This window comes from Aulonocara sp. 'chitande type north' Nkhata Bay, linkage group LG23 (genome assembly GCF_057382095.1).
Source record: "Aulonocara sp. 'chitande type north' Nkhata Bay isolate Kocher_YH1m ecotype deep benthic linkage group LG23, A_spYH_male_GT1.1, whole genome shotgun sequence".
NCBI lineage: Eukaryota > Metazoa > Chordata > Actinopteri > Cichliformes > Cichlidae > Aulonocara > Aulonocara sp. 'chitande type north' Nkhata Bay.
Window position 1 is genome coordinate 10,196,578 of NC_141365.1, and position 27,284 is coordinate 10,223,861.

General features: G+C 41.0%; 1 protein-coding gene across 1 annotated transcript in view; it reads left to right on the forward strand.

Annotated features, from left to right (window-relative positions):
• scfd2 (sec1 family domain containing 2) overlaps positions 1-27,284 on the forward strand; it is a 108,077-nt gene that overhangs the window by 13,409 nt on the left and 67,384 nt on the right. The window contains exons 3-4 of the mRNA XM_086284091.1: positions 372-496; positions 7,590-7,765. Coding sequence (XP_086140217.1) covers positions 372-496; positions 7,590-7,765 — 301 coding nt within the window. The remainder of the gene's footprint in view (positions 1-371; positions 497-7,589; positions 7,766-27,284) is intronic.

The following is a 27,284-nucleotide window of genomic DNA, read 5'->3' on the forward strand; positions in this document are numbered from 1 at the left end:
GAGATGGCACAAAGACGAGTCTCAGTCTCCAGACTTACTTTTGTAAGGACGGTGGTTATCAGTCCAGAGGAATGTTGGCACACAGATCTTTAAGGTGGATGCAAAACATTCCTAATGTTCCCTCTGTTGATTTCAGTTTTTTCCTGTGAGGGCTCCCATCGGGGAGTCACCAGTCCCCAACCAGTAGGCTCTCTATCACTGAGGCTTGAGCTCAATCATGCTCATCTTGTTCTGTGTACTCTGAACAAACAAGCAAGAAAAGTAACCATTGCTCAGCTTGTTAGTGCTAAAAAACACAGTTCACTTTCTATTGCAGTGTTATGTTTTCCTCATGACTAAACTTAACCTGTTTTGATTGCTCTACCTATCAGGTCATCTGCAAGGTCTCTGTGGGACGCCATGCTGACCAGTAAACACAAAGAGGGGGTGATAGAGGTCCGCCGGCAACTAGTGGAAGCAGCCAGTAAAGAGAATCTGCCAATCAAGATGAGCATGGGTAAGAACCACTATGCCGTGGAAGGAGCAGAGCCCATATCATGTTTCACATTAATTAAAGACTAACTTATACAAAACACAGAACAGTCATATCATATAAAGTATGTAGAATTTTTCTTGCTTAAAGAGAATCATGTGCTACTTCTGTCATGTTTTTCAGCACTCTCAAAAACATTACAAAAGCACCTCCTATTGAAATCAAGCTTCTTTGCCTTGCTGTGTATTTGCCCATGTGGCCACAGAAGGAAATGTGAACCACATGTTGGCTCTGTGACACACACTTACACACACATGCTGCTTGCACACATGCTGCTTTCGAAAACTTTTGTTGTTTGTTAATGAAGCAAAGGGACTGAATCGAGGGATAAAAATATGCGTAGGCACACAAATAAAGTCATTACGTGCACGAGTGTAGCGTGTCCTTGTGCACGTTCACCTTTATGCTACCCTCTGACTTAAAGAGGTAATGGATGTACTACACTCCCACAAACACACATACGCACACACTCCCGTTCATGGCTAATATGCAGGTTAGCATCTGGCAAAAAAGGGGGTGTAAAAGGGAGGGGCACTGTGGTCCCTTAGCTCCTATAATCTATGAGGTAAAGAAGGTCTTGTCTCTCGTAACAGGCAGGTTGTAATATGCTGGAGGTCGCACACATATGCTCACACCCAAGGCACTCTGTCTGGCGTCCAAATCTACACATGGCTGTTTCCTTTCACACACGGCAGTCCCTTTAATTCCAGATGTGTGCAGGCTTTTAGATTTTATTGAGAGAAATACGCAACATCAAGTGACGCTAAAAGAAAAATGTATAAAGAAGGTATAGCACTGAAGCTTCTCCCGCTGGTTCACTGACAGCCTGTTGACTTAATGTTTTTGCTGAGAGAGAGAAAACGAGAGAAGCAGTGAGAGAAGGGGGTACTGTAATATCCTTAACACTGAACCTTTATACCCCGCTGGCAGAGGACCAGAATTCACAAAACCCCCTGAGCTCCCATAGCACCCCCCACAGTTCCCATCCTGCCCACCAGCAGAGTTTTCAATCCATCATGCTCTGCTCCTGAGACCAAGCTAAACCGAGTAACACAAAACACTTAGCATTAATACCTATCTGCTCTCTCAGTGCCCACTCGCTCGCTAGGAGAGGAAAATTTTCCCCCTGCACCCAAGAGTGTTCTCACTCTGGTGGGGTTATGCAGATCAGAGGAGAAAAGAGGATATCGCTGTATTCCAGGCCCTAAATTTTCACATACAGACTGACCCAACTTGGCTTCTTTTCATCTCAGCAGGATAAGATCATCCTGTGAGAAACAGAAAATAATCAATTTCTCAGCGCCTGATATAACCCGTCAGGTTTCTCACAGCACAATAGAATGATGAAATTCCCTAGCTCTGTGTAGGGATATGTACAGTATGTGGTTTTGCAGAGTCCAGTGTTTATCTTTGGTGTTTTTGCTCTTTGCAGGGAATTAGCTGGACAGCTTCGGTTTCATCTTCCATAAACGTGCGTTCATCTCATCCATCTGCTTGTGTTTGTATATATGCGTGGATATGCGTGCGTCACAAGTTTATACCCTCTGTGTATGTGCTGCGTGCACGGACACCGTGCGGTAAATGGGATGTGTTGACAGGACCTTTCTTCCTGTGGCACAGTCTGGCCTTTTAACGACAGAGGAGCGTGAGTCAAGCGGACAGTTGATTTGGGGAAAAATACATTTTTGTAACAGCAAAGATGTGTTTATGTTTAGCAGTGTAATTTCTCCCTTTTGAAAACTAAATTTATATACTCACATGTATACATGTGAGTATATAAATTTAGTTTATATAGGAAAAATGTTATATTTTATCTAGTAATTAAGGCGGGCCTATTCATTTCTTGTTTTGTTTTTGTTGAATTGGATTCTCTGTCACCATAAAGGAGCAATTTTTTTTTTTTTTTTTGTCTGTTTAACAAATGTTCGTCGGATTTATTTAACACTTGGCAGGTGAATTGCCAAGTGTTAAATCAAATTTGGGATTCTCTCCAGTGTCTATTTTTCTGCTTTTCTGCATTTATACCAGGGTTCCCATACCAATGTAGATGCTTATGATTGATTTGATCGATTTGTCCCAACAGTGTCACCAGCTCACGTAGCATAATTCATAAATTTACCTTAAGAAGTGAATTTTAAATGAGTTAAACACACAGAACAAGGAACCTTTTAAATTGCACGTTACCTTTTAAAGCAAATGAAATGAAGACCTGATCGTAGCTTCTTTTTTTTTTTTTTTAGTCGCATTTGCTTCTGTTTCTATGAAAAATTGTTGAATTTTATATTGAATGTATTTGTGAAATTTTGTGAAGAGGTGGACCATGGCAGATACAAGCCAAAATATAGATAGAAATCTCTTTCTTCAAAATTACAAGATTGCACATTGACCTTTGTGAATGACTCGTCCTAGGAAATGTCGCTCTAATTTCTGTATATCATCTCTTTTCTGCTCTTGCAGGTCTGCATTATGTTACTACCAGTCACATCCACACAAACTGTTTAACTTGTGTCCCTTAGCCAGAGCCTGCTGTGTTGTCTTGCAGCTTCATGATAGCCAGGGCCAGTCTACCTGGAGCATTTAAAAGCTGGCTTATTAGCTCTTGCATCCCTTTTCTCCATTTATCCAGCACCATGTTATTTGTATGGTTGGTTTTGGGTTTGTCATTTTAGGTTTTTTAAAATGCACAACACTATGCATACTTATTAACATTCAGTCATCCAACTACTGACACACTGATTAGAACCCCTCATTGAGTACTATACTTTTCTACTTAATTAAGTTAATAAATTGGTAGATTTTGTTTCAAGTGATTTCTTCCCATTATTTGTCATGGCCCTTGAGCCATATTGTGACACTCAGATCTTTTAAAATTTCAAAGCATCCTAGTTTACGTTTAAGGAATGAGAATCATTTCATTTGTAAACATAGATTTGTCCTATTAGTCGTGTTAACCACAGAAACGATACGATCAAAATTTCCAGTGATGCACTTCAAACATCACTCTTGAATTTGAATGAAGTCTCCCACCCCAACAGATTCAGTTTGAAATTTACTTTAAGTTTGAACTAAAGAAAAGCCAGAGATAAAAGCTTTTTTTGGAGAGACACTGAAGACACTAAGTGCTGCGACTGTGTAGCTGCCCACTTGTAGCCTCTGCTCTAATGTACAGTAAAGTCTTAAAAGGGTCCCTAACATACATCCTCAGATAAAGGCTCCAACATGTTCCTCCTCTTGGAGTGCATAAATAAAAATCTCTGAGCCTTCCTGTGTCCTCATCCACACAGAATTACTTATGAGGCTGTCCAGCTGCTGAGGCAGGCTACCACTCAGCTTCACTCCGACATCAGACATCACTTACCCTCTGAGTAACCCTGTGCACCTAGAACTCAAGTCATCTTCCAGTAACCGGACTAAATCATTGTTGGCCCTTGCCCCTTCTTACATTGTTGAAGACTTTGATCATAGCCAAGTCTCAATCGCCACTTCTGCACATCAGGCTAAAATGCGCAGAAGATCCAGATGTTTATAGCAAGAGATTAAAAATGTGATTTGCTTTATGGCTGACTTTGCAATAAATGCACCCAGAAGATTCTTGCAATGTCCAAAAGGTTCAGGTTTCCCTACCATCTTGTGTGGAAAAGCTACAGAAACTGCAGTACTGCTGATTCATATGTATGTAGGGTTCTTCTTAACAAAACTGACATTCTGAAGTACTGATGTTATTTATATTTATTTTGAATCGCTTCTTATTCCATGCACACCCAATGCACTGAAGACTGAATGGAAATATTTCTATACTTGGCGCTTGTCACCACCAGAAAGGAATGCACGGTTCTTGAAATGCATTCAAATTTACAGATGCAAACATTTCGTTTTAAAACAGTTCTTCTGTTTTGCTGCAGCTATGGTAGTTAAAATGAGAGCTCAGCTGACAGATCAGATGACAATGAGAAAACGTAAAACAGATTCATTTTGCATCTGGCAACAGGATGCCTGAAGAATCATAGCACTGTTTTGAAGGAAGTTTAGAGACACAGATAAGAGCTAAGGCTGAACCAGGACTGTTTGATTGTGTAATGGAGTGGAGGCTTTTGTGAGGCTTTCTTGGCTAAAGTACTTTCTCCGTGTTTCTTTCCGATGTTTTACGTTTTCTCATTCTCATCTGGTCTGCTGTAGCTGTAAATTCCGATTACCTTTAGCCTACAGGATACCATTCTGGGTGAAATTATTCCCTGGTTCTGTGCTGAATTATGGTTGGCACATGAAGCTTTGTGAACTTTAGTTATACTGCCAGGATTTTTATGGCTGGATATGCTCACAAAAGAGCTTTTCAGTATTCTGTCTGGACTGGAGCTTATTCTTTAAAAATACTTTAAATTCAACAAGAAACTTGATTCGCCTTCGGAGGCGCTTGCTCTGTTTTGTCTTTAAATGCCACCCAGTGCACTCAGTCCTTCAGTTCATTTCAGAAGGTGTTTCCCAACACATACATATGGAAATATATGTTCCTGTCGTGTTTACTGATTAGCTGTTGTGAATATAACTTTGGTAGCAGCTTTGTGTGGCTCTCCCAAGTATCCCTCCTGAAAATAGTACAAAGCTACACATTTTGTCGTCCAGTTTAACATGTGCCTTTTTGCATTTCTAGTTCTGTCTTTTTAGATTTCTGTTTCGTTTGTATCCTGCCTGTCTGTTTCTCTTCTGGTCATATGTTTTGCCTCACTAAAGAAAACACTGGCCATGTAGTCCAACAGGAAATACTCCCACATCTGGTGCTGGTTCAGAACATCAACATAAAGAAGTAGGCTTTATGGCAAGTTAATGTGTGCCCTTTGTCTATCCCAGCCCCTGACACAACCTCTCATACCTCTAAGCCGCGCTTCATACCACCCCTGGACTTTACACCCTTTGCACTGCTTTTCCTGTCTCTTTAAATGGGAGAAGTTAGGGGAGATTCAGAGGTTCCTAAACAGTAAAAGGAGTCTGGACTCTTTCTGCTACCTCTATAAATAATCAGTGAAAACTTCTGATTTACAGTTATTAGTCATACTCAACACGGGTTCAGTGCCTCTTGTCAGTGTTGCTGCACCTCAGCTATATGTAGACATGCTTAAGCACCTACACACATGCTTACATAGTGCAACATTTATGAGTCACTGGCTAACAACAATCACAGAAACTCTACGCAGAAACAAGCACATATAGAGAATATTCCTTTGTGACTGTCACACGGCAACACTCACGCAAGCCGTGCAGTTTGCTTTCTCTCACCCTGTGGAGTTTTTGCCTGTTAAGATAAAGTTATGCTCTACTTTAGTCTCAGTCATTCCCCTCTGCCCCAAGATAAGTGTATGATTTTTTTTTTTTTGATTTTTTTTTTAATGCTGTTATGCTTGGTAAAAGGTTATTGTTGTTTCTGCTTTTGGCTCTTCCCTTCTATGTGTGTGCAGTGTTCCCTCGTTAATCGTGTGGGAGTTACGTTCTAAAAATAACCCGCAATAGGCGAAATCTGCAAATTATTATTTTTTACAATTGTTATAGATATTTTAAGGCTGTAAAACCTCTCACTACACACTTTATACACTTTTCTCAGACAGGCATGAACATTTTCACACTTTTCTCTCTTGTTTAAACGCTCTCAAAGTTCAAACCTTCGTAGAAAAATAACTCCAGTATTATAGAATGAAACCAACTTCAGAGTCACAGTGCTAGCAATCGAAGATTTATGTAAATTTGACAAGGCCAGCGCATTCTGTACTGGACAGGAGACATGGCACAGAAGAGATTGATTGACAATGGTCTACAGCCGATCAGGACACAGAACACAATGAAAACACACACACACAAAAGCACGCAAAACAAAATTGCACTAAAAAAAATCAGTGAAACGGCGAGGCCGCGAAAGGTGAACCGTGTTATAGCGAGGGACCACTGTATAGTCTAATCATTTTCCCTTAATATAATTCTTAAAATGCTGTATGTATAGAATATGTTTGTACACTGTAAACCCAAAAAAGTTAGCAGAACTTAAACAAATTAAGGTAACCAACTGCCTTAAGTTTTTAGAAGTTGATGAATTTCAAAATTGAAGCTTATCAGTACTCCAGTATTTCAGTTACATTTGGTATGTATCTTTTGACTAAAATAAAAGTAAAACGTTTAGTAATTAAATTTTAAAAAAAAGTAACTAGAACTTAAAGTTTTCATTCATGTTTTCATGGGAATTAGTTGACATAACTTCAGTTCGACTCAGTATTTAATGATTTGGATGATTTTATGACAAATTGTGTCTCCAATTCATGGTCGTCATCGTCATCATCATCAATCATCATCAGAAAGGTTTATAGTAGTTGTGACCCAGAAGAAAGTGGGCTAATGCTAGAATTCAAAGTCTCAGTTTGAGGTTCATGATAAAGACAAGGAGATTTTATAAATGGTGGAATGTTGGGGGGTTTTTACGCCCTAAAAACCGATAACCACGGGGCTCCAAAGTTTTGTTGCTTAGAGTGTGGGATTCCTTTCATTCCTTTTTATTGTAAAATACAATCCAGCTTTGACGCATCTTTTACTGAGTAGAGGGTCCACTCTGCCATAAAGTTTAGTGCTTCAAAGGCAGTTGCCCTTTCGAAAGTTTCTCCCATCTTCACCCCAAATCTTTGTAGCTCAGTGTGAGTAACCACCAGGTTTAGGTCTCCTTCCTTCCACCTAAAACATCAGGAAGGAGGGAATTCGATCAAAGTTGATAACTTCATGTTCTGAGGCTCCTGAGCCAAATACAGCAAGCGCTCTGAATACTTATGTCAATGTAATATTTCAGATTTTTCTTTTTAATGAATTGGCAAACCTTTCAACAATTCTGTTTTCACTTTGTCATTATTATGTTTGGATGAAATTAATTTTGAACAATTTCATCCTAAGGCTGTAAAACGTGTGGGAAAAGTCAAGGCGTCTGTAAACCTTCTGATTGCACTGTATACAACGATCTTTGCCAGATTTTGATTGATTAATTTCTTACGGCTCCAAATTGCTCGCTAGATGATATCTTCCCTCCTTTCAGGCCGTGTGACCCCCGAACAGCTGTGCTCCTACATCCAGCTGTTCCGGAGCAGTAGAGGGGCGCTAGAGAGTCACTGTGGGGTGCTTCAGCTGGGCCTGGCCACGGCCCAGACTCTCCGACACCCAAGCCTGCCTCGCTGGGATTCCTGTCTGGCCTTCGAGAGGCTGCTGCTGCAGGTGCGCGCTCATCTTACACGGCCTTATTATCCATATGTGCTAGAGCCGATGAAAACTTGATGTTTTCCTTTTTAAATGAGATGTGAACATCTTAAAAATGCGATACCACCTATGACAGATTGACACATTTTTGAGCTCTTCAACTGCAACACAGTAGCCTATTTCAGATGAAAGTAGTTTTCTTTTAGAGTGTGAGAAGTGTGACTGAAATAACTTCAACAACACATATCGATGTTAGATAATAACTTGAAATAAAGCGACACTGATAGTTTTAACTAAACTGGAAAACTGCATATTCGCTAGCATTTTTAATTAACATCGCTCCTGTTAGTAAATATGTTATTACCAGTGCACAGGCGGTAGGTGTGTGTTTGTGGTTAGCAAGATGGTGGCAAGAATATTGTGTTAAACTGACAGCAACAGGAAAAAACAGATTCCTCTCTGTCATAAACAAGGTCAGTTTTGCTTGTAGGGAAAACATTCCGTTCAAGTAAACACGGAGAAAACACTAGATTGCCATGATTTCGTGTAGAGCCTTTGAATCTACAGGAGGTCTTTTATGGTGGAGGCACATGTACATGTGTCTTTGAGCTTTTAAAGGTCGCAGGATAAGTCGGGGGAAGGAGGCGGAGTATAACGAATAAATCAAAAATGAGAGCACAGTCAGTCATCACTCATTCACCTCCACAGCAGTGATTAGTACATGTTCTGTACTTTCTAACACACAATCTTAATGGCGCCAAGCTATGAGCTCACTAATACAAAGCCATTTCCTGCTTCTCTTACCTTGGTATTTTCATTGAGTCGCTCTATACTCCTGAAGCTGTAAAGCAAGCAGTAAGACAGCCGAGTATTTAGGAACTTATTAAACTAAAGCACGGAAAAACAAAACAAGCTCTTAGCCATGCCCCATGCCAAATTAGAATTTGAAAACAACCTCATAAACCTTCATCCTCAGCTGGGGCCATCCCTGTTTTACTTAATAAAGGAAGAAGACTTTAGGGCTTACTGTTCCAATATCCATTTACTTCATGAACCCACTTTGATCCACTGCCCCATGGTTGTCTGCTATACCTGGATAATTTCTCACCACACTTTTTTTTAGTTTTAGTTGTATCTTATGAGAACTAACTTCATTAAAGTGACTGTGTCTCATTAAGCTGATGGTGACTATGTTAATAACAGTGTAGGATACGTGGCACTTGCCCCAAGTTCAAAATTGCATTCTTCAAGAATCAAATCTCACAAGCAGGCCTTGAGCGCGATTTGAGGGTTGTTTGCAATCAAAACTGGCTTGAGTTTTATTGAGGAATTAAGGGAAATGAGTTGTGTGTCCTCTGTGCCCCCTCTGTTTATTTAATCTTCGTATGAGTCCGTTTTTTCCCCCTCTGCTCAACATGGTCAGAGAGAAGTTAATTACTCTATAAAATGGCGGGATGAAATGCCTTTCAGCTCTGCCTGGCAGTCTGGATGTGTTTGCTCTGCCTGAGTGTGTGAGGGCTGCTGTGGGTATGACCGACCAGAGCTGGACGCTCCATTGCTGGTGGACAGTGTGACTTCATTCAGGCCAACACCTCTGTGGTTCACTGGGGCTTTGGATGGGCAGTGACCGAACTGAGGCAAAGGACCAATGAGTTCAAGGCCTAGCCTAGTTCATGCCTTTCCCAAAAGTTGGCTACAAACACAGAAGCACACAAAAGAGATTCTAATATCTCAAATATATCAATTTCTGGTGAAATAAAGGTTCAAAAACACACGTCGTGTAAGATGCTGCGTAATATCCACTATGTGACCTGAGCTGCTGTAGAATAGTGTTCTGGTCCGGTCATGCTTGAGTACTTGTGAGGGTCTTGCTGCTTGGAGGTTAATCAGAAAAGGGTACAGATGTGGTTTTGGAGGTCAGCATGTTAGTGGGACTGTGAAATAAATGTGGTTAGTGTGATACTTAGTATTTATACTGCCACCAGATTTATTACCTCCTTAATAGAGTTGTTACGTGTGTGTGAGCTAGATATCATCTTGGCTGGCAGTGCCACCCTGCCTGCTCTTATACCTCCCTCACTGTTCTTGGCCCTGGCTGTCTGACATAAGACTGGGGTTTCATCTGAATGGTTCAGATTGAACAGGCTTGGAGGCTCTCCAGTCCACAGAATGTGTAGTACTAGGCAAGCTAGAAGGGGTGGGGCAGCTAAGGCAAAACTCAACAGACTCACTCTTTCACCACTTCCAGGAACACTCACTGCTTTACCTTCCCATCACCATCCCAGCCAGGACCTCAGCCTTCCCAAACTAAACATGCACACTTCTACTGTACATCCCTCCCACGGAGAGTAGACTTTGCAAGTTCATTTTTTTAAAAGACCGATTTTTATTAAGGTACGTAGTGTCTCTATATAGCGTGCTGTCCAGCCTACTGTTGATTAGTCTGTCACATCACTGAACTTGGAAGTGATGACAGCAGTGCAATAGAGAGGAGCTAACCTCTTTCACCCCGGCCTGTTGCTTTACTCTGCTGGGATTACCAGGGCATGCCTCTGCAAACATTCAAACTCAGAGTTATTGCTGGTCACAGCGCTGCTCAGACAGAAAGCTGCACTCGGCTGTATGTCCCCATCTCCCAAGGGTAACTCAAACTGGTTGCCTGGTTCTTATCGCTGTCTCTGCTTTAGCTGCATGTTTGTGTTGTAGTCTGAAATGGTGTTTATATGACTAAAACTGAGCTATGAATCCAAAACCAGTACCCTTAACATTACTTTATGGCAGATAGATAACATTGTAAAACCTCTTCTATGTACAGGATATGAAAAAAAAATAAATAACCCCCATTATTTCATTAGTTCAGATAAGATTGAAAATGTAAGTATCTGTTGGTTTTTGTTGGCAGGATCTGAGCAACTACAAATATGAACTGAATTGGTCCGACTTAATACTAGATATCCCTCACAAGTTGCACCATTCCCACCATACTGACTTCAGTCTCAGGTGTGAGTGTCAGTGTATGTGCCTCAGTGGGATGTCAGCCTTCATTTTCTTTATCAAAATCATTTGGAAAAAAATCCATCCATCCATTCGCTTCCACTTGTCCTTTTTCAGGGTCGTGGGGGGCGCTGGAGCCTATCCCAGCTGTCATAAGGTCGCCAGTCTGTCACAGGGCTAACACATAGACAGGAGACAACCAGTCGCACTCACATTCACTCCCACATTCACACCTGTGGGCAATTTAGTGTTTCCAATTAACCTAACCCCACTAACTGCATGTCTTTGGACTGTGGGAGGAAGCCGGAGTACCTGGGGAGAACCCACGCAAACACGGGGAGAACATGCAAACTCCACACAGAAAGACCCTGGCCTGATGGTGGAATTGAACTCAGGACCTTCTAGCTGTGAGGCAACAGTGCTAACCACCAGGATGAAGTGTAATTATTTTCTGTCATCAAGATTAGACAGAGAGTTTGACCTGCAAATTTCAGGAAAAATTACATAAAAGGCTACTTTTTGATTGCAGCTGCTCCCTAGTTGGGTCTTTTGAGCTGACAGAGTGTTGAATCAGTCTTATCCTAAAATCTGTTTAAATGGGGCTTTTGTGCAATATTTCCACAGAAACAATTTAGTTAAAAATGCCCAACCTGTGAGACCCTCTTTCGTAATCGTCCACAAATTATTCTGCAAGCACACTGAAAACCTACAGTTCACCATGAGGCATGGTTAATTCATCAAGATAAGTCCAGAATAGTTTTTTTTTTTATTATTATTATTTGTTTATGCATTTGGTGACGTCTGTGTTATAAATTATTATATAGCCAGGGTGGAGCCTGGTGACCCTAACACTCCATTAATAACCCCCAGGACAGTGTCAGTGGGCTCTGCCCTAAAGACTCGTGACCCTCAACCTTTATCCCTTGACACTCTTGGATGTACAATGATCTGCAGAGAATCAAACCTGCAGGATTGCAGTATGTTAGTAGTTTGACAATAAAAACCCATGTCATCTCCTTTTATATAAAGCTGTAAGAAAGTGCACCCACAATACGTATGCTCATGCAGTTATATATGCAACATCTGGATTGCATCATTTCTTATGGTGACAGAGGGGAAAAATGTTGATATTGGTCCCAAGTAACTTTCATCTTATCTGAGCTGCATGCCAGAGACAGGCAGGAGGCTTTAAGCCTGTAATTGGCCTTTCCCCAGGGTATGGAGACTATCCCCACATCCCAGACATTCCCCCTTATGTTCTGTCACCACTGTGTCCCTGCTGTTTTCTCTGTTTTCCTCCAGATTGTAACAAAGGGGTGTGAATGACTTCGGGGTGCTGCCCTGAGATGTCCACCATTGACCTCCTCTAGTTCCCTACTGTTTAACAGCCTCACATCTGTACTGACCTGGACTGACCGTCTCCCCATCCATCCACTTTCTGTACCACATTCTCCCTCATCCAGCCCGTGTATTATCCTCTCTGTGAGTTTGTTAGCCCTGGAGCAATGCAGATTTGCTCACAGAAGAAACCACAGGAGGTTCAGGATCAACTCCTGTCTGTTTCTCTACAAAGTGGACTCTTTGTCTCTCAGCTCCTGTTTCCTTACCCATTGTTTTCTATAACTTCATCAGGCTTCCTTTTAAATATGTCTTGAGCAGGATTACTGTTTCTCTGTGATGCGTTCCACAAACATATGGCTCACTACAGCATAAGCTCACATGGCCCATGTGAACTCCTGTACTCCACTAAAGTCCACGCCTCTGTATTTTCAAGCATAACAAGCTTTATAAAAATGTAGAGTGGGAAAGAAATTAGTTTATCGGAAGATCAAGTTATTTACCTATCTCTTCCTTCCTGTGTTTAGTTGGAAAGGATTATAGTAAGGGGGAAGAGCAATGATGATCACTCCCAGGAAGACCCAGGAATAGCCCCCATGTCAAGCCAACACCCCCCCCCCCCCCCCCTTTCCAGCACCAGTATCCTGAGACGGCTGTGTTTACATTGTTCTGCACAGCTCAGCCTTAATGTACTATCTGTTTAATAGGCAGAGAGAGGTCTGTTTATAGAGGGGGGGGCTTTTTAGCAGAGGTGATGGGTTGGTAGGCCAGAGGGCAAAATCAACTCATCTCACTTCCTGTTATCATTACCTCTCTTCTTTCAGACAGATAGGTGCTTGACTCACCCGGCTTTCTGCATTACTTATCCTTAATCGCCTCGCCATCCTGCTGGCTATAATTGTGTTCAGTTTGTGCCTCCCCTGGAAAATCAAGTAACACAGGAAGGCTCAATCAAGTTGCTTCATATTAGGCCTTGCTGCATTCACTTCACAGCTCAATAGTCATTTGCATGTGCTGCGTTTTAAGTGCTCTACGTCTTTCTACTAAATCTATATCTCAGCCCACTGAACTGAAATTTTATTGCTTTGATGTTAATAGCTGTAGAATTACAACGCTGCAGCGCTCTAAAATTTAAAGGTGGGGAATAAGATGGTCTCATAAGGTTTTGATATACTGAACATTTTCTCTTCTACTTAAAGCGCCCCTCGCTCTGTATCGAGGCAGAGTTGCACTGTCACATATGTACATCTGCGGATATCTTTTGTTCTGGTTTCTATTGTTTACTGCGCCTGTTAAACTGCAGACTCAAAGCCCTTCATGTCAGGAGGATTTTTCATGTGGCCTTGAGTTTTTTCCCCCACGAGTGTGTGTGTTTTGAGGTTTCTGCAGAATGTTTTTCACAGCGTTGGCCAAAGGAAACTCGTTTTTCTCACCCTTGCTCAGACCAAACTTTCATCGCGCTGAAATCGTTGATCTTTCTTGAAGATCATTTACACTGCTCTCTCCACTTAGGCACACTTTTGATATTCCCGAAATTTGTTGTGCTGAGGTGCACTGTCATCTTGCAGTGTTTAGGTGAGGTGGTCTAGGGAACATGATCAGAAGGTAAGGGGGGGGGCTCATAAAGCTTCCACTAACACTCTCCATCCGTGGTGAATCAGGTTAGTGTGGTCTGCTGACTTGGCCTTCTGGCGTCAGACTTCATTTGAGCATGCTCCAAAAAGACACCACAGACTGGGAAAAATCCCACAATACACAGCATTCATCCTTGGATTGTTAACAGGGAAGACCATAGAAAAAGCTGACCATTAGGGAAGATGGCGGGGGTTTGCAAGAGGCCCAACAATGACCCACTGTCCCAGATGGATCCGAGCAACGAACCGCATCGTACCTTTATATTCCTGAGACTGGCACACAGACTCTGCCTTCAGTTTTACGTGTCACTGCTCATTGTTGGTGTTCCATTTTTTTCCCATGGTTTTGTGCATCTGAAACTATATCCAGATGTTCTTGTAAGCAGGTGCGTGTGTGCACAGCTATGTGTGCGTGCAACCATTCATGCGTGTGCATCCCTTAATGTGCTTATTCTGGTGAGATTGTCTCAACTTCCTGTTGTCACAAACAGGCTCTGTGTTCGCTGTAGAAAAGCTCCACCTCAGGACAGATTTACTATCAGGTCATTTGTCACTACCTGCTGAGCACAGGCCAGGGAAGGTCAGAGCCCACAGGACATACGTCTTTGTGTTAATTTCTCTTATTTGAAATAGAGACAGAAGAACATTCCAGGACCTTTGACTGTCCTCTTTGGATACTGTTTAACTAAAAGTAGATGAAAGAGTTTCATCAGATTGAAGATTTATTGTTATTGGTCAGTTAATGGGAAAAAGCATATCAGCAATCGGACGATAAACCTCACTGCTAGTTCTTGCATTCTCAGCTTGTCTTTAATCATGCAGGCTTGTGCATAAGTTCAGTAAAGGTGAATGCTCTGACTTGTGAGCCATTAAACAAACACAATCTTCCCACTTTGGTCGTGATAAAAATCAAGGCCCAGGACAAACATGGGTAAATTACACATTACCATCTCAATCGCACCCTCAGTATCATAAAAGGAAAAGAAAACAACATGAAACATAATCAATAAAAGCCAGAGACATTAATAAAACTCAAGGTGAATAACTGAATCTGTACCACTGCCTAAATGCCTCTACTTAAGTGTCTGGCATTCTTCTTCTGTAATGACGTGTTACAGATCACAGGTAATGGGTAAACATGCCTGCTCTGTGCTGTGTATTTTAACATTGACATTAAGACAGATTGTGATGAATTTGCAAAGAGATGTGACCAGTTGCTCCCAAAAGGCTTAATGACACAAGTTTGTGAGATTGCTTATAAATATCTTATTAGAATCAAAGACTGTATTAAGACAGTATAAAGGATGTATGATAGCAAACAATTATAGTAATTATTAGAGACATAATGGAGGATCATCCAGGATATGATCATTAGCTAACAACTCATCAATCACAAGTCATCAACCAAAGAGTGTAGATCATCCCATCACGTCGTGTTTCATGCACCAAGATGGCCACAGCATAAATACTCAACTTGAGACTTTATTATAGGATATTAGCCAGGGGTTAATGTTACCCTGGCTACATTAATTTTCAAACAAGCAAAAAGGAATGAAGGCGAATTAATGTGTTCTGTAGTTGCAAGCCATGTCAATGTCTTAATAAGCCACAAATCAGCTGTAGATACAGTAACTTAAGTCAAATAACAAATGTGATGTAGTTTTAGGATGTTTCAGGTTGTATAGTATCACACTATGATGTCATTCATTCTATTAAAGGGATTATCGATAACAAACTGTAAATAAATGCATAAAAATGAACTTGTCAGATTTGTTGCATATCCAAGTCTGTTACTGCAGTTATATTAGAGTTTAAGTTAGCTTAACAATTAAATCTGATACCTGCACACTCTGGACAGGTTGCCAATCTGACATAGAGCTAACACAGAGGGACCGACAACCTAATCCAACTAAGTGCGTGTCTTTGGACTGTGGGAGGAAGCTAGAATACCCAGAGAGAACCCGCACAAACACTGGGAGATGCAGACTCCATACAGAAAGGCCCCCGTCAGATGATGGAGTCAAATTTAGGACCTTCTTTTTATAGGGCAATGTGCTAACCAACTTATTATAGTGCTGCTGCCCTATTATATTATAATATATAATATATATTCAGCCTAAATTAACATGCATTGAAATTCATGGAGCTTAACAGTACTCAGCATTACGGTTGTCATGTTTCAGTTCACATTTCCATTATGTGGTCCTTCACTTTTTCTTAGCCAGTGTGGCCCTTGAAATGATGTTGCCCACCTTCTCGACTAGAACCTCTCTTTGTTTCAGAGTGTAATTGTGAGACGCCAGTCTGCACAATTTTCTTTCCTCTGCCCCCAACACTTTGTTACCTCATGCCCGTTCTGTGGGCTACCTTGTGGCCCCAGGGAATTGCCCAGTCACCCATAGGGAACGAGACTGACCAATCACTATGGCAACTAAGCGGTGAGGGTCAAACCAGGTCAATCAGAGACAGACTGTTGCCATCCCTGCTCTGTCATTAATTACGTATACCTCCCCAGGCACTGCTCCATGTGTAATGCAAAGCTGAAAGGTTTGGATCCAAATGGTTTGAGTGGATGGTCAGGTGAAGTTCACCGATTCATTTCATACGTTTATCTGTGACAGGGTCAGACTTGTCTTTATTATGAACCAAGAGAGGGTTTCCACCTCTGACTGTGTTTGGAAACTAATGTGTCAAATAGATATGTCATGTTAGCAATAAGAGCACAAACGACCTGTGTGATGTTACAGAGACCTCTGACTCTAGAGGAAGGCTTTATTTGTTGATTTGATTAAGTCCAGCGTCATCTCAGTGTTGTGCGAGCCTGTTCTTTAGAAGTGGGCATTTAGTTTGATTTGAGCAGCCAGAGCGTACAGAACCCAGTCCTCTCCAACTTTAAATGGTTCAGTGTTTATAGGTTGTGACAACACTTGCTGTGTCTGGTTTAGAGCTCAGCTTTCAAATTGAGCTGGTATTTGCATTTGTTAGGCGCTATGGAGATGAAAAACTGCATGCTGCACAGCTTCCCTTCTGTGTGTGTGTGTGTGCGTGCGTGTGTTTAGGAAGGTTGCCTTTTGTTGTTCTTGGACTGATCTTGTATGAGCTAGAAATGAAACTCATCTGTGGAGGGAAACAATCTCTCTGCTTGCCTTGTAACATGATTGACATAGGGGTGCAAAGAATAGGGAAATACCCCCCAGGCTCTCTGCTGGAGTGGAATCTGGTGATGGTTAAATGTCCTCCTTTCCCCTCATTCCATATTATTAGTGTTTTCTTTCTTAGTTTAGATATTCTGTTTCATCCAAGTGTCCATCTTTTTCCACCTCTAACCCTTTATTTTTCAATTTTTTAAACAATTGGACTTCATTCGTACAAATGTGTCTGACGATATCTTGGTTTTTATCTGGAGTAGAAGGGGAGTATCTGGTCCTGCAGTAAAAAAGAACTGTAGCCATGTGCTGAAACAGCCTGTAAGACACTGGAACCAGAATGGCCAACTTGAAGAAGTACACGCTGATGAAATATTTGTTAATGAATTTGTTTGAAATGCCTTAGAACATTTGCCAAAACACTGGATATGTTTAGTAGAATTATGACAAATAGAAACCACTGCCCAAATAGCTGCTAGATACAAGTGACACAAAGGTAAGTAGAAGTATTTTAAATGAGCTACACATTACATAAATGCATTGAATTTGCAGAAATAACTAAAACATGTTGGCTATTGGACAACAGTGCATTTCACAATGCCTGCAGAGCGTTCTTGAAAAGTTTCCACTAACTGTCATGGTGTATACCAACCAAGGCCAAAATTAAGCTGTTCCAGCCCTCCACGCTGCATTTTATCCAATACGAGAACTCAATTTGAAAACATGTGAGCGAAAACCTCACTAATTCCTGTGTTTTTCCCACTCTAGCTTTCATCTGGAGTGAACTCATACACCCCACTTTTTGTCTACTATTGTTCTCGCTGCATTTAGAGACACATGTGGGTCTGTTTGTCCCACTGCTGTTTTCATGGAAATGGGGCAAGGAATAAAAGTAACCCAAAACGAGCAGTGACGCCGAACCGCTAATTATGAGCGGGGGGAGGGATGAAGGGGCCCGAGGAGGAGGAGAGGACTGCTTATATACATTCCCCCTTCTCACAATCTCCAGCTATAAGTCTCCATCTTCTCCACCCTACTGTTTTGTTGTTTTGCTTTTGTTCTGAGTTATTTAAGATGCTGTGTCTTTCATGTGTGCAGTTGTGATCTCTCTGAGCTTTTAGCACCGTGGGTCGTAACACAGCAGAGATGTCTGCACGACGGGTGCCAGTGACAGCAACAAGTTTTATGTTCTGTGCTTGTGCGGCATAATAATTCATACCTTTTTATGATTTGATGATTTTGTGTTCTGTTTAGGTGGTCATGTTGGTGTTAAAATTGTCAAAAGCATCTGCCTTTTTAGTTGCTGATTGTGAGTATGAGGATACGATCATAGGAAAAAAATAAAGCATTTAGTCAAATGACACATTAAGCACATACTGCACATCTGGCCGTGAGGATCTGAAGTTCAGATGTCCTCGTTCACACTGCACTAACCACTTCTCCACATCCTGTCTAAAGCATAACAGTACAGAGGTTAAACTGCAGAATCCAATTTTTATTTTTGCAAGTTTGCATGACTCCAGTCTGCAGTTGGCTGTCTCTGTTTTTTCCCTTACTTTGTTGAGCAGGCAAAACTTTTGCTAGACACATTTGGTGAAATATGTCATAATGCATTCATGAAATAAAGCAATTTTTAACATGACTGAGTTTAGAAAAACACAGTCCTTAAGCCAGGCTGTGTTGCCAGTTAGATACACCTATCGAATAGGGGTGCAACGATACACAAAATTCACGGTTCGGTTCGGTACTTTGGTGTCACGGTTCGATATTTTTTCGATACAAAAAAATGTTCATGCCTTTTTAATTTGTCATTTATTAAAATTATAAATATATATTTTAACTCAAAAGTACAGTTTTTAAATTTAACCCTAACCCTTGTGCGCATTTTTTATTTTGACAGCGAATGCGCACCTGCGGACCACTTATGTGCAGCCCTGGTTATTTAGCTCGTCATATTGCAGCCACAGAAATTCTTTTGTCCATGAAACCATAAAGCTGCACTTTCTTTTTGCCTTATAGTCTGATTTGTCATAACTTCTCCGTTTTGTGGTAAGCTTTTCTTTGGCTGTCACTTCTTCACCCTGACCTGTCTTATTTGGCTCAGCAGAACTAAAATATATATACTGCTACTTTTACACACGACTCACATAAGCTCAGCGATTCTCTGCGCGATCAACCTCTCACATGTTTAAGCTTGCTGCGGGAGATTTCACTTGTCATGTTTGCATAGTAAGCTAACGATTAATAAGACGATGTCAGAGGAATTGGTGCACAAATTATCATCACTCACAGATCAGTGCTGTCATTGCAAAGTGAAAGCAAAAAAACAAGCGCAAATTCAAACGCGATTTCAATATGTCACATATTGACAGTGGCTCACCGATGCCAATGACATAATTACCCAGCTACATTTCTGAAAGAATGCAAAAGCATTGACATATATTTTTCCTACAATAGCCCGACGGGCAGGGCAGAGAGATTTTTGTAGCCCGACTGGAAAGATCGCTAGCTCCGGGACGTCGGGCTAGCGATTTTGCAAGCCCTGTATCTGATTGAGGAATCACTCATCTTTGGAAAAGAGAGTTTATTACAGAGAAATGTCTCTTTCCAAAATAAAAGCTATACTATCCGCTTCTTCTGGGCTATATTCTCAGCAGCATAAGGAGAATCACGTGCTAACAGCTGTCTAAATGACTCGGCTAAAGTTAGTAGCATGCTTGTTGTTTTTGTCTTTGCACTAGGATGATGTCGGCGTAAATGTGCAGTCATATTCGTTGTGTTCCCACTAGTGCTTTCAGGTTAATCTCGTTGAAATGACCTTAACGCCACAACACGGCAAATCTCCGTTAACGAGCTACCGCCGATCGCCCCGTGCATGGGGCTAGACGGCCAACACGTTAACGAGCTAACTGCGCTAACACACTAGTTCACACCAATGTAATTAAGCATTGCATGGCACATCCAACATACTGTTTTACTTTAGTCCATGACTCGCTTACCTTCAGGGTCATACGTCACATGAAAACCAAAATAATTCCAAACGCCAGATCTGAATGAGGGTGGGGGAGGTCCATCTTGCAAGGAGAGCTTAACTTCTGTCTCGCTAGCTTGCCCTGCGCTCTTCCTCCTGACGATGCTGTCTGTGTTGAGCACTCAGTGGATCTGCGCTCGACAGTGCAGCCTAGGCTGAGTAGTCGAACACAGATTCACTGAGCGCTCAACACAGACAGCATCGTCAGAAGGAAAGTTGATAAAATAAATTACAAATGTTGTATTGTTCGATACATATGCGTACCGAACCGAAAGCACTGTATCGAACGGTTCAATATCGATACGAATATCGTTGCACCCCTACCATCGAACTATAATCTTTTCCAACACAGAAACTCTGCAATAAATCTCATTTATAAAGCTTATCATATTCAGTTTGTCTTAAGACTGTGCCAGAGAGGTTCTGACTCAGCTCTTTGGTCATATTGGACGCTATTGTGAGAGACACTCCATTAAATTATAGTAAAGTTGGTTGCAGAAGTTTTTCCACTGCCATTAATGTCAGTAGTGGTGGACAAAATATTATATACACCTAGCTCATAGTGCTTTATCATTTTGATAAATATCAATAAATCCCAGTGAGTTTAAAATAATTTGACATCAACTATAAAAAAAATTGCTGTGTGTGTGTGTGTGTGTGCCGTACTCTTTTTCAACCAGTGTTGGAGGTGGAGGTAAAATGTTTTGGTTGAGTGTGTTACTTATAGTTTTCTTGAAAACAATTACACCTGCTGTTTCCAGGTCTTTCTGTAACTCTTGGACAACTCGACTGATAATTCTTTTTACTCCTCTGTCTGAAATTTTGCAGGGAGCACCTGGTCATAGTTGATTCATGGTATGTTTATGGTGAAATGATGTTCTTTCCACTTCCACATTATGACCCCAACAATGCTCATTGGAACCTTTAGTAGTTTAGAAAGTTTCTTCTGTAACCAATGCCCTCAGTATGTTTTGCAACAATAAGTTGCAAAGGTCTTGAGAGAGCTCATTTGTTTTACCCATCATGAGATTTTTTTGTGTGACACCTTGGTAATGAGACACCTTCTTATAGTCCATCAGTTGGGACTCAACCAGCTGATATTAATTTGCACTAAGTGGCAGGATTTCTTTCTAATCACTGATGGATTTCAGCAGGCGTCATGACTTTCCATGCCTTTTTGCGCCTCCCTTGCTTCATGTGTTATTATTACACCTAATTTATGGACATCTGTGGTTTGATTTCTTTTCATGTGTGGACTGGATTGGTTGTTACCGACATCTGGTTCATGTCAGTAGCACTTACAAAATTGGTGACATGTTAAATATTTTACCCATTGTATACTATGAATATCAGAAAAAAAGTGGATATTCTGTCATACATATACTGCTATCGCAATGCTCATATGAAACAAGTACAAGTAATCTCTGTCAGTGCAAGGCTCAGGCTATAGGCAGCTCTTAGTGCTCTGTTTAAAACTGGGGATTTTTCTACTCTTGGATCTGTATGATTTAGCTCTGGCTGTGAGCATACAGGGAGTGCAGAATTATTAGGCAAGTTGTATTTTTGAGGAATAATTTTATTATTGAACAACAACCATGTTCTCAATGAACCCAAAAAACTCATTAATATCAAAGCTGAATGTTTTTGGAAGTAGTTTTTAGTTTGTTTTTAGTTTTAGCTATTTTAGGGGGATATCTGTGTGTGTAGGTGACTATTACTGTGCATAATTATTAGGCAACTTAACAAAAAACAAATATATACCCATTTCAATTATTTATTTTTACCAGTGAAACCAATATAACATCTCCACATTCACAAATATACATTTCTGACATTCAAAAACCAAACAAAAACAAATCAGCGACCAATATAGCCACCTTTCTTTGCAAGGACACTCAAAAGCCTGCCATCCATGGATTCTGTCAGTGTTTTGATCTGTTCACCATCAACATTGCGTGCAGCAGCAACCACAGCCTCCCAGACACTGTTCAGAGAGGTGTGCTGTTTTCCCTCCTTGTAAATCTCACATTTGATGATGGACCACAGGTTCTCAATGGGGTTCAGATCAGGTGAACAAGGAGGCCATGTCATTAGTTTTTCTTCTTTTATACCCTTTCTTGCCAGCCACGCTGTGGAGTACTTGGACGCGTGTGATGGAGCATTGTCCTGCATGAAAATCATGTTTTTCTTGAAGGATGCAGACTTCTTCCTGTACCACTGCTTGAAGAAGGTGTCTTCCAGAAACTGGCAGTAGGACTGGGAGTTGAGCTTGACTCCATCCTCAACCCGAAAAGGCCCCACAAGCTCATCTTTGATGATACCAGCCCAAACCAGTACTCCACCTCCACCTTGCTGGCGTCTGAGTTGGACTGGAGCTCTCTGCCCTTTACCAATCCAGCCACGGGCCCATCCATCTGGCCCATCAAGACTCACTCTCATTTCATCAGTCCATAAAACCTTAGAAAAACCAGTCTTGAGATATTTCTTGGCCCAGTCTTGACGTTTCAGCTTGTGTGTCTTGTTCAGTGGTGGTCGTCTTTCAGCCTTTCTTACCTTGGCCATGTCTCTGAGTATTGCACACCTTGTGCTTTTGGGCACTCCAGTGATGTTGCAGCTCTGAAATATGGCCAAACTGGTGGCAAGTGGCATCTTGGCAGCTGCACGCTTGACTTTTCTCAGTTCATGGGCAGTTATTTTGCGCCTTGGTTTTTCCACACGCTTCTTGCGACCCTGTTGACTATTTTGAATGAAACGCTTGATTGTTCGATGATCACGCTTCAGAAGCTTTGCAATTTTGAGACTGCTGCATCCCTCTGCAAGATATCTCACTATTTTTGACTTTTCTGAGCCTGTCAAGTCCTTCTTTTGACCCATTTTGCCAAAGGAAAGGACGTTGCCTAATAATTATGCACACCTGATATAGGGTGTTCATGTCATTAGACCACACCCCTTCTCATTACAGAGATGCACATCACCTAATATGCTTAATTGGTAGTAGGCTTTCGAGCCTATACAGCTTGAAGTAAGACAACATGCATAAAGAGGATGATGTGGACAAAATACTCATTTGCCTAATAATTCTGCACTCCCTGTAGAAGCAACCGACCTGCTGGTTAAACCTTCCATTTGCAACGAACAACCAATTAGATGGAAACTGACTCAAAAGGAGGAGAAAAAAGACTATTTTTTGTTATGGCTCATGGACATTGGAGTGCCAAAATGGCTCTGTGGCACTCCAACGTTTCGGGTCAGTCAAGCAGTACTTTTATGTATTTCAGATCCAGATCATCATTTCAGTATTAAATCACTGTAGAAGTGCATTTAGTTGGGGGGGAGCAGTGTCAGATGTGTCAGAATCATCCGATTTACATTAAATTTACATAGTATATTATTTTTTGCAAGTGTTATAAAGAAAAAGGAAAAAATAATTACTCTTGTTCTCCAGTGGCACAGAAATCGACATTAACTCTTTTGTCCAATATCATGTGAGACTAAAGACATCTGAATGACAACAATAAAATCCCTCGACTGTTGTGACCTAAGTAGTTAAGGTTTGTACCACATGGATACAAATGCAGCAAACTGCAGTTTGGTTTCTGGACAGTTAGGCTTTTACAATTTGTCCTCTTTCAGCTAGCTTTTGCCCTTTATGTCTAAAGATAACTGTGCCATGTAGCACTGGCACAAAAGTGTGAGTTTAATTGTTTAACTTTAATTGCTTTGATACTCATTAATCAGACATTTTTATCAGTCTATTAATTGTTGCAGAACTTTTTTTAGGAGATTAAATCAAAGTATAACAGCATTTTATTAGAATGGAATAAAACTTTATAATATTTTGATCTACAGATTTATGAAGTCCTGAAGTGGAAATTTGTTAACAAAGTATACCAAAAAGTGTGTGGTGAGCGCAAGTCTACAGACTACTGAATACAGGCGTTGTGGTACAAATTGGATAATATACTTGGTATACTTGGGTGCACTTTAGTACTTAAGTCATCAAGCACAAAGTGACACTATAGTTCTCACAGTCTTAGTGCTGTTTGGAGAAGATGTACCTCTTTGCCAGTGTGATGTGTTTAGTTCTTGTTTAACAGCGAGGCTCTGCGCAGCGTCACAGGATAGCCAAACAGACAGACAAGACATTAGTGATGTGTTTACCATCTGTTCAGGAAGGACAGAGATGATGGGAAGGGATGAAAAAGAGAGACATTTATTTTCACAGTGTATGAAGAGATGAATGGTGTCTGAGGATTTACTGCCAGACATCTACTGTTATCAGTTATCACAGAGGTCAGGCAAACGTCGTGCACCCTGTGACACATTGTCAACTTTAACTTGGAATAAAGGCCAGAGATGGTCAGTGATTGTGGGCCCAAGAGGTGCAAGGGATATAGTCAAATTTGAAACAGCTGAAAACATTTTAAGCCTTTTCCTTAGTTGAGAAATTATCCACCCAAATAGAATGTGTGAGAAACATCAGCAAGCTGTTGTCTTTAAGTTGTTGTGAGGGATGTGTGATGCGTGAGGGGAACGCAGCACGTGACCCAAGAATTCTGGGAAGTGAAGAAGAGCCATAAGAACTCTAGGAGGAGTATGATAAGGATTTGGGTATAATGTATGAAGGGGAGTTCAGTGTTCAAGTTTAGTGAATCACTTGGACTCATTTGTCCAACACCATCTTGATCCTTAGTCATTCTAAACTTTCTTGCAAAAGCCCTCTGGAGCTGTTACTTGATTAATGCTATAATACTTGTTAGTGTTGGCAGTTGTGATTTCACCATTTGTGATTTGTAATTGAATCTTGTGCGTCAGTACACCAATCATGTTAGCACAAGTCATCTCTCTGCTATGTTGCATATTTATGGAAGTACGAGATCTATCCACAAATCATCATAACTTGCTGAATTTTCAACCAGTTTTTCACAGGTTTCTAGCCAATGCAGGATGTGTTTATATAATACTTGATGTTTGGTTAAATTGGAATGTGAGCTTTGATACTTCTTTTGTAGATTAAATTTCTATTTTCATTAGTTTTTAAAGTACATTCATTTTCTCTCAGCATAGTTGGCATGTCATTTTGTATATGCATTTGGAAGTCAATTAAAAATTACTCCTGATATCCCTGATACACTATGTGATGGATTCATAAATCTTGGAATGGGGAGAGAATAATGGGGATGGGGATGTGTTGCGTCTAAAACCAGGTTTGGGGGGTGGGGAAAGGTGTTAGCCTGTATTAATGGTTTAAGCTTGCTTCAGTACTTCTCCTGTTAGTGTTTTTAGCTGAGCCATGAGCTTAAAGCTCTGGGAATGTTTGCGCAGTAGAAATCCTGGCTGATTTTGTTTGTATTGTTCCATTTCAGAATGTGTTTTGAACCAGAGTCAGCAGACCAGGACTGTTTCGTTTTCACACAGACGCACACATATATTCATACATAAAGAGAAGTCAGCCATGCGCTCATCACCCTGCCTGTCTCCATCCTGACCCCAACTTCTGTCTCCTTCAGCCCCTGTACTTGTTTGTGGCTATCAGTCTTTGCCACTTTTCATGAAATGTGGGTCAGGCTCAAATGAATTGCCAAAAAGAGATCCTGTTAAGCCCTCTGATACTCAGTGTTATAACAGATGGAATTCATGGAGGGTGATGGGTGTTACTGTGCAGACATGTAGTCTGCAAACAAATCGCTGTATGTCTGTGCTCGCGCTCTTGCCTGCATGTTATGTTGTGTATAGCTTCTCCTGTGACACGTCAGTTAACATAAGCATGGCACAAAATGCTTCTGTTGCTATAATTTGGTGTATGTTTGCATTAGTAAGGCAAAGTTAAACTTGTATTAGTGGTGACATGCTAGTATGTGTGTGTGACAGAGGACTGTTGTGTGTGCAGAATGCAACCCAGACACAGGACTTGGGTTACTCACAGAAAAAGCTTTCTTTTTATGGTCCACTGCTCTGACATGCTGAGCACAGACAGAGAAGTTACTGTGTTTAAAAAAAACATCTTGCAAAGATGTGTTTGTCAGTAACGCTTTCAAATTTTGGAAGTTAGAAATAAACATTTTATCTCTTCTCAGCTTTTATTTTGAAAGTTCCTTTCATCACTAGCCCTGACTGTGGCTCCAGTTTCCTAACTCAATTTTCTCTTCTCCTTTATGTGTGAACCATGGCTTTCCAGTAAAAAACGGATTGAAGAATCTGCCTGTAGCTCTTTATTATGCGGTCATTCAAATCTTTAATTGAAGTGTTTGTATGCACACACTGAAATTCAGGTCTTCTTTCACAATCTGCTGATTTTAAAAAAAATAAATACTCAGACATCTAAAGTTAGCCTCAGCTCAGACAGTAAAATGACCTGGTTAATCATAATTGACTGATAAAGAATTGGTCTGAGTCTCATCACCAAATAGATCATCAGAGAGCATCATGGGATCTAGCTCACTCACTAATAGCATCTCTTAGAGGAGGTCTTTCTTCAGTCACTTCCCATAATTCCAAACTTTTCCTCTGTCTGTCTTTGGATTTATATTTATGCTTATTGTATATTCTTTCCAGATTGTTTTGTTTGTTGTTAAAGTCTTCCAGTACACATCAACATCCAGCCAGGTGTGTGTATGAGAGTGCTTTTACAGTGGGATGAAGGGAGATTAGTTGTTTTCCATTTCCCGTTGCAGTAATGAGTGTTCTATAAATGTTTAGGGAAGAGCTGCCACGCGTAGGCGTGTTTGTCTGTGTCTATCTGAGATATGCACAGGTTGGCTAGACAGTCCAGATTATGATGTAGACCTTATTTACACACACACAAAAAAACCCACATGCATCACTCACATTTCCTCGGCAAGCCTTGAAACCCATTGCTTTAAAACAGATGTGTGCATAACCATTTTTTTCTCATTTTGAAGTCCTCTCTGGTAAGTACAGTGTTGCCTCTGACCTCTGTGTTAACGTGAGGTCAGAAAAGAAGCCCTGCCTACTGCCAATATGCGGCTCACGATATAGTTCCTCAACACACACACACACACACACACACACACACACACACACACACACACTAGCTCCGTCCATTGAGAGACTGAGAGCACACTGCTGCTCCTCAGAGTAATGACTCGCGTCATAGTACACCAGTACGTGATGCAGCTCTTAGTTTATTCATAATGAATTTCATGTTTTATTCAAACGTTACTACAAACTAATTGATGACAGAGTTCTGCCAAAGCTAGTGATGACACGCTGCTGAATTTAGAAGTTACTGCACGGACAGACTTAAGGTCAGATATGCAGGATTCACAGTCACACAGCTCTGACCGGCAGTATGCAGCATATAGTTTAAAAATATTCATTTCAACTGTCGCACATTTCCTGTCTTTTGAAGCCTTTTCCAGAATGGAGTTTTG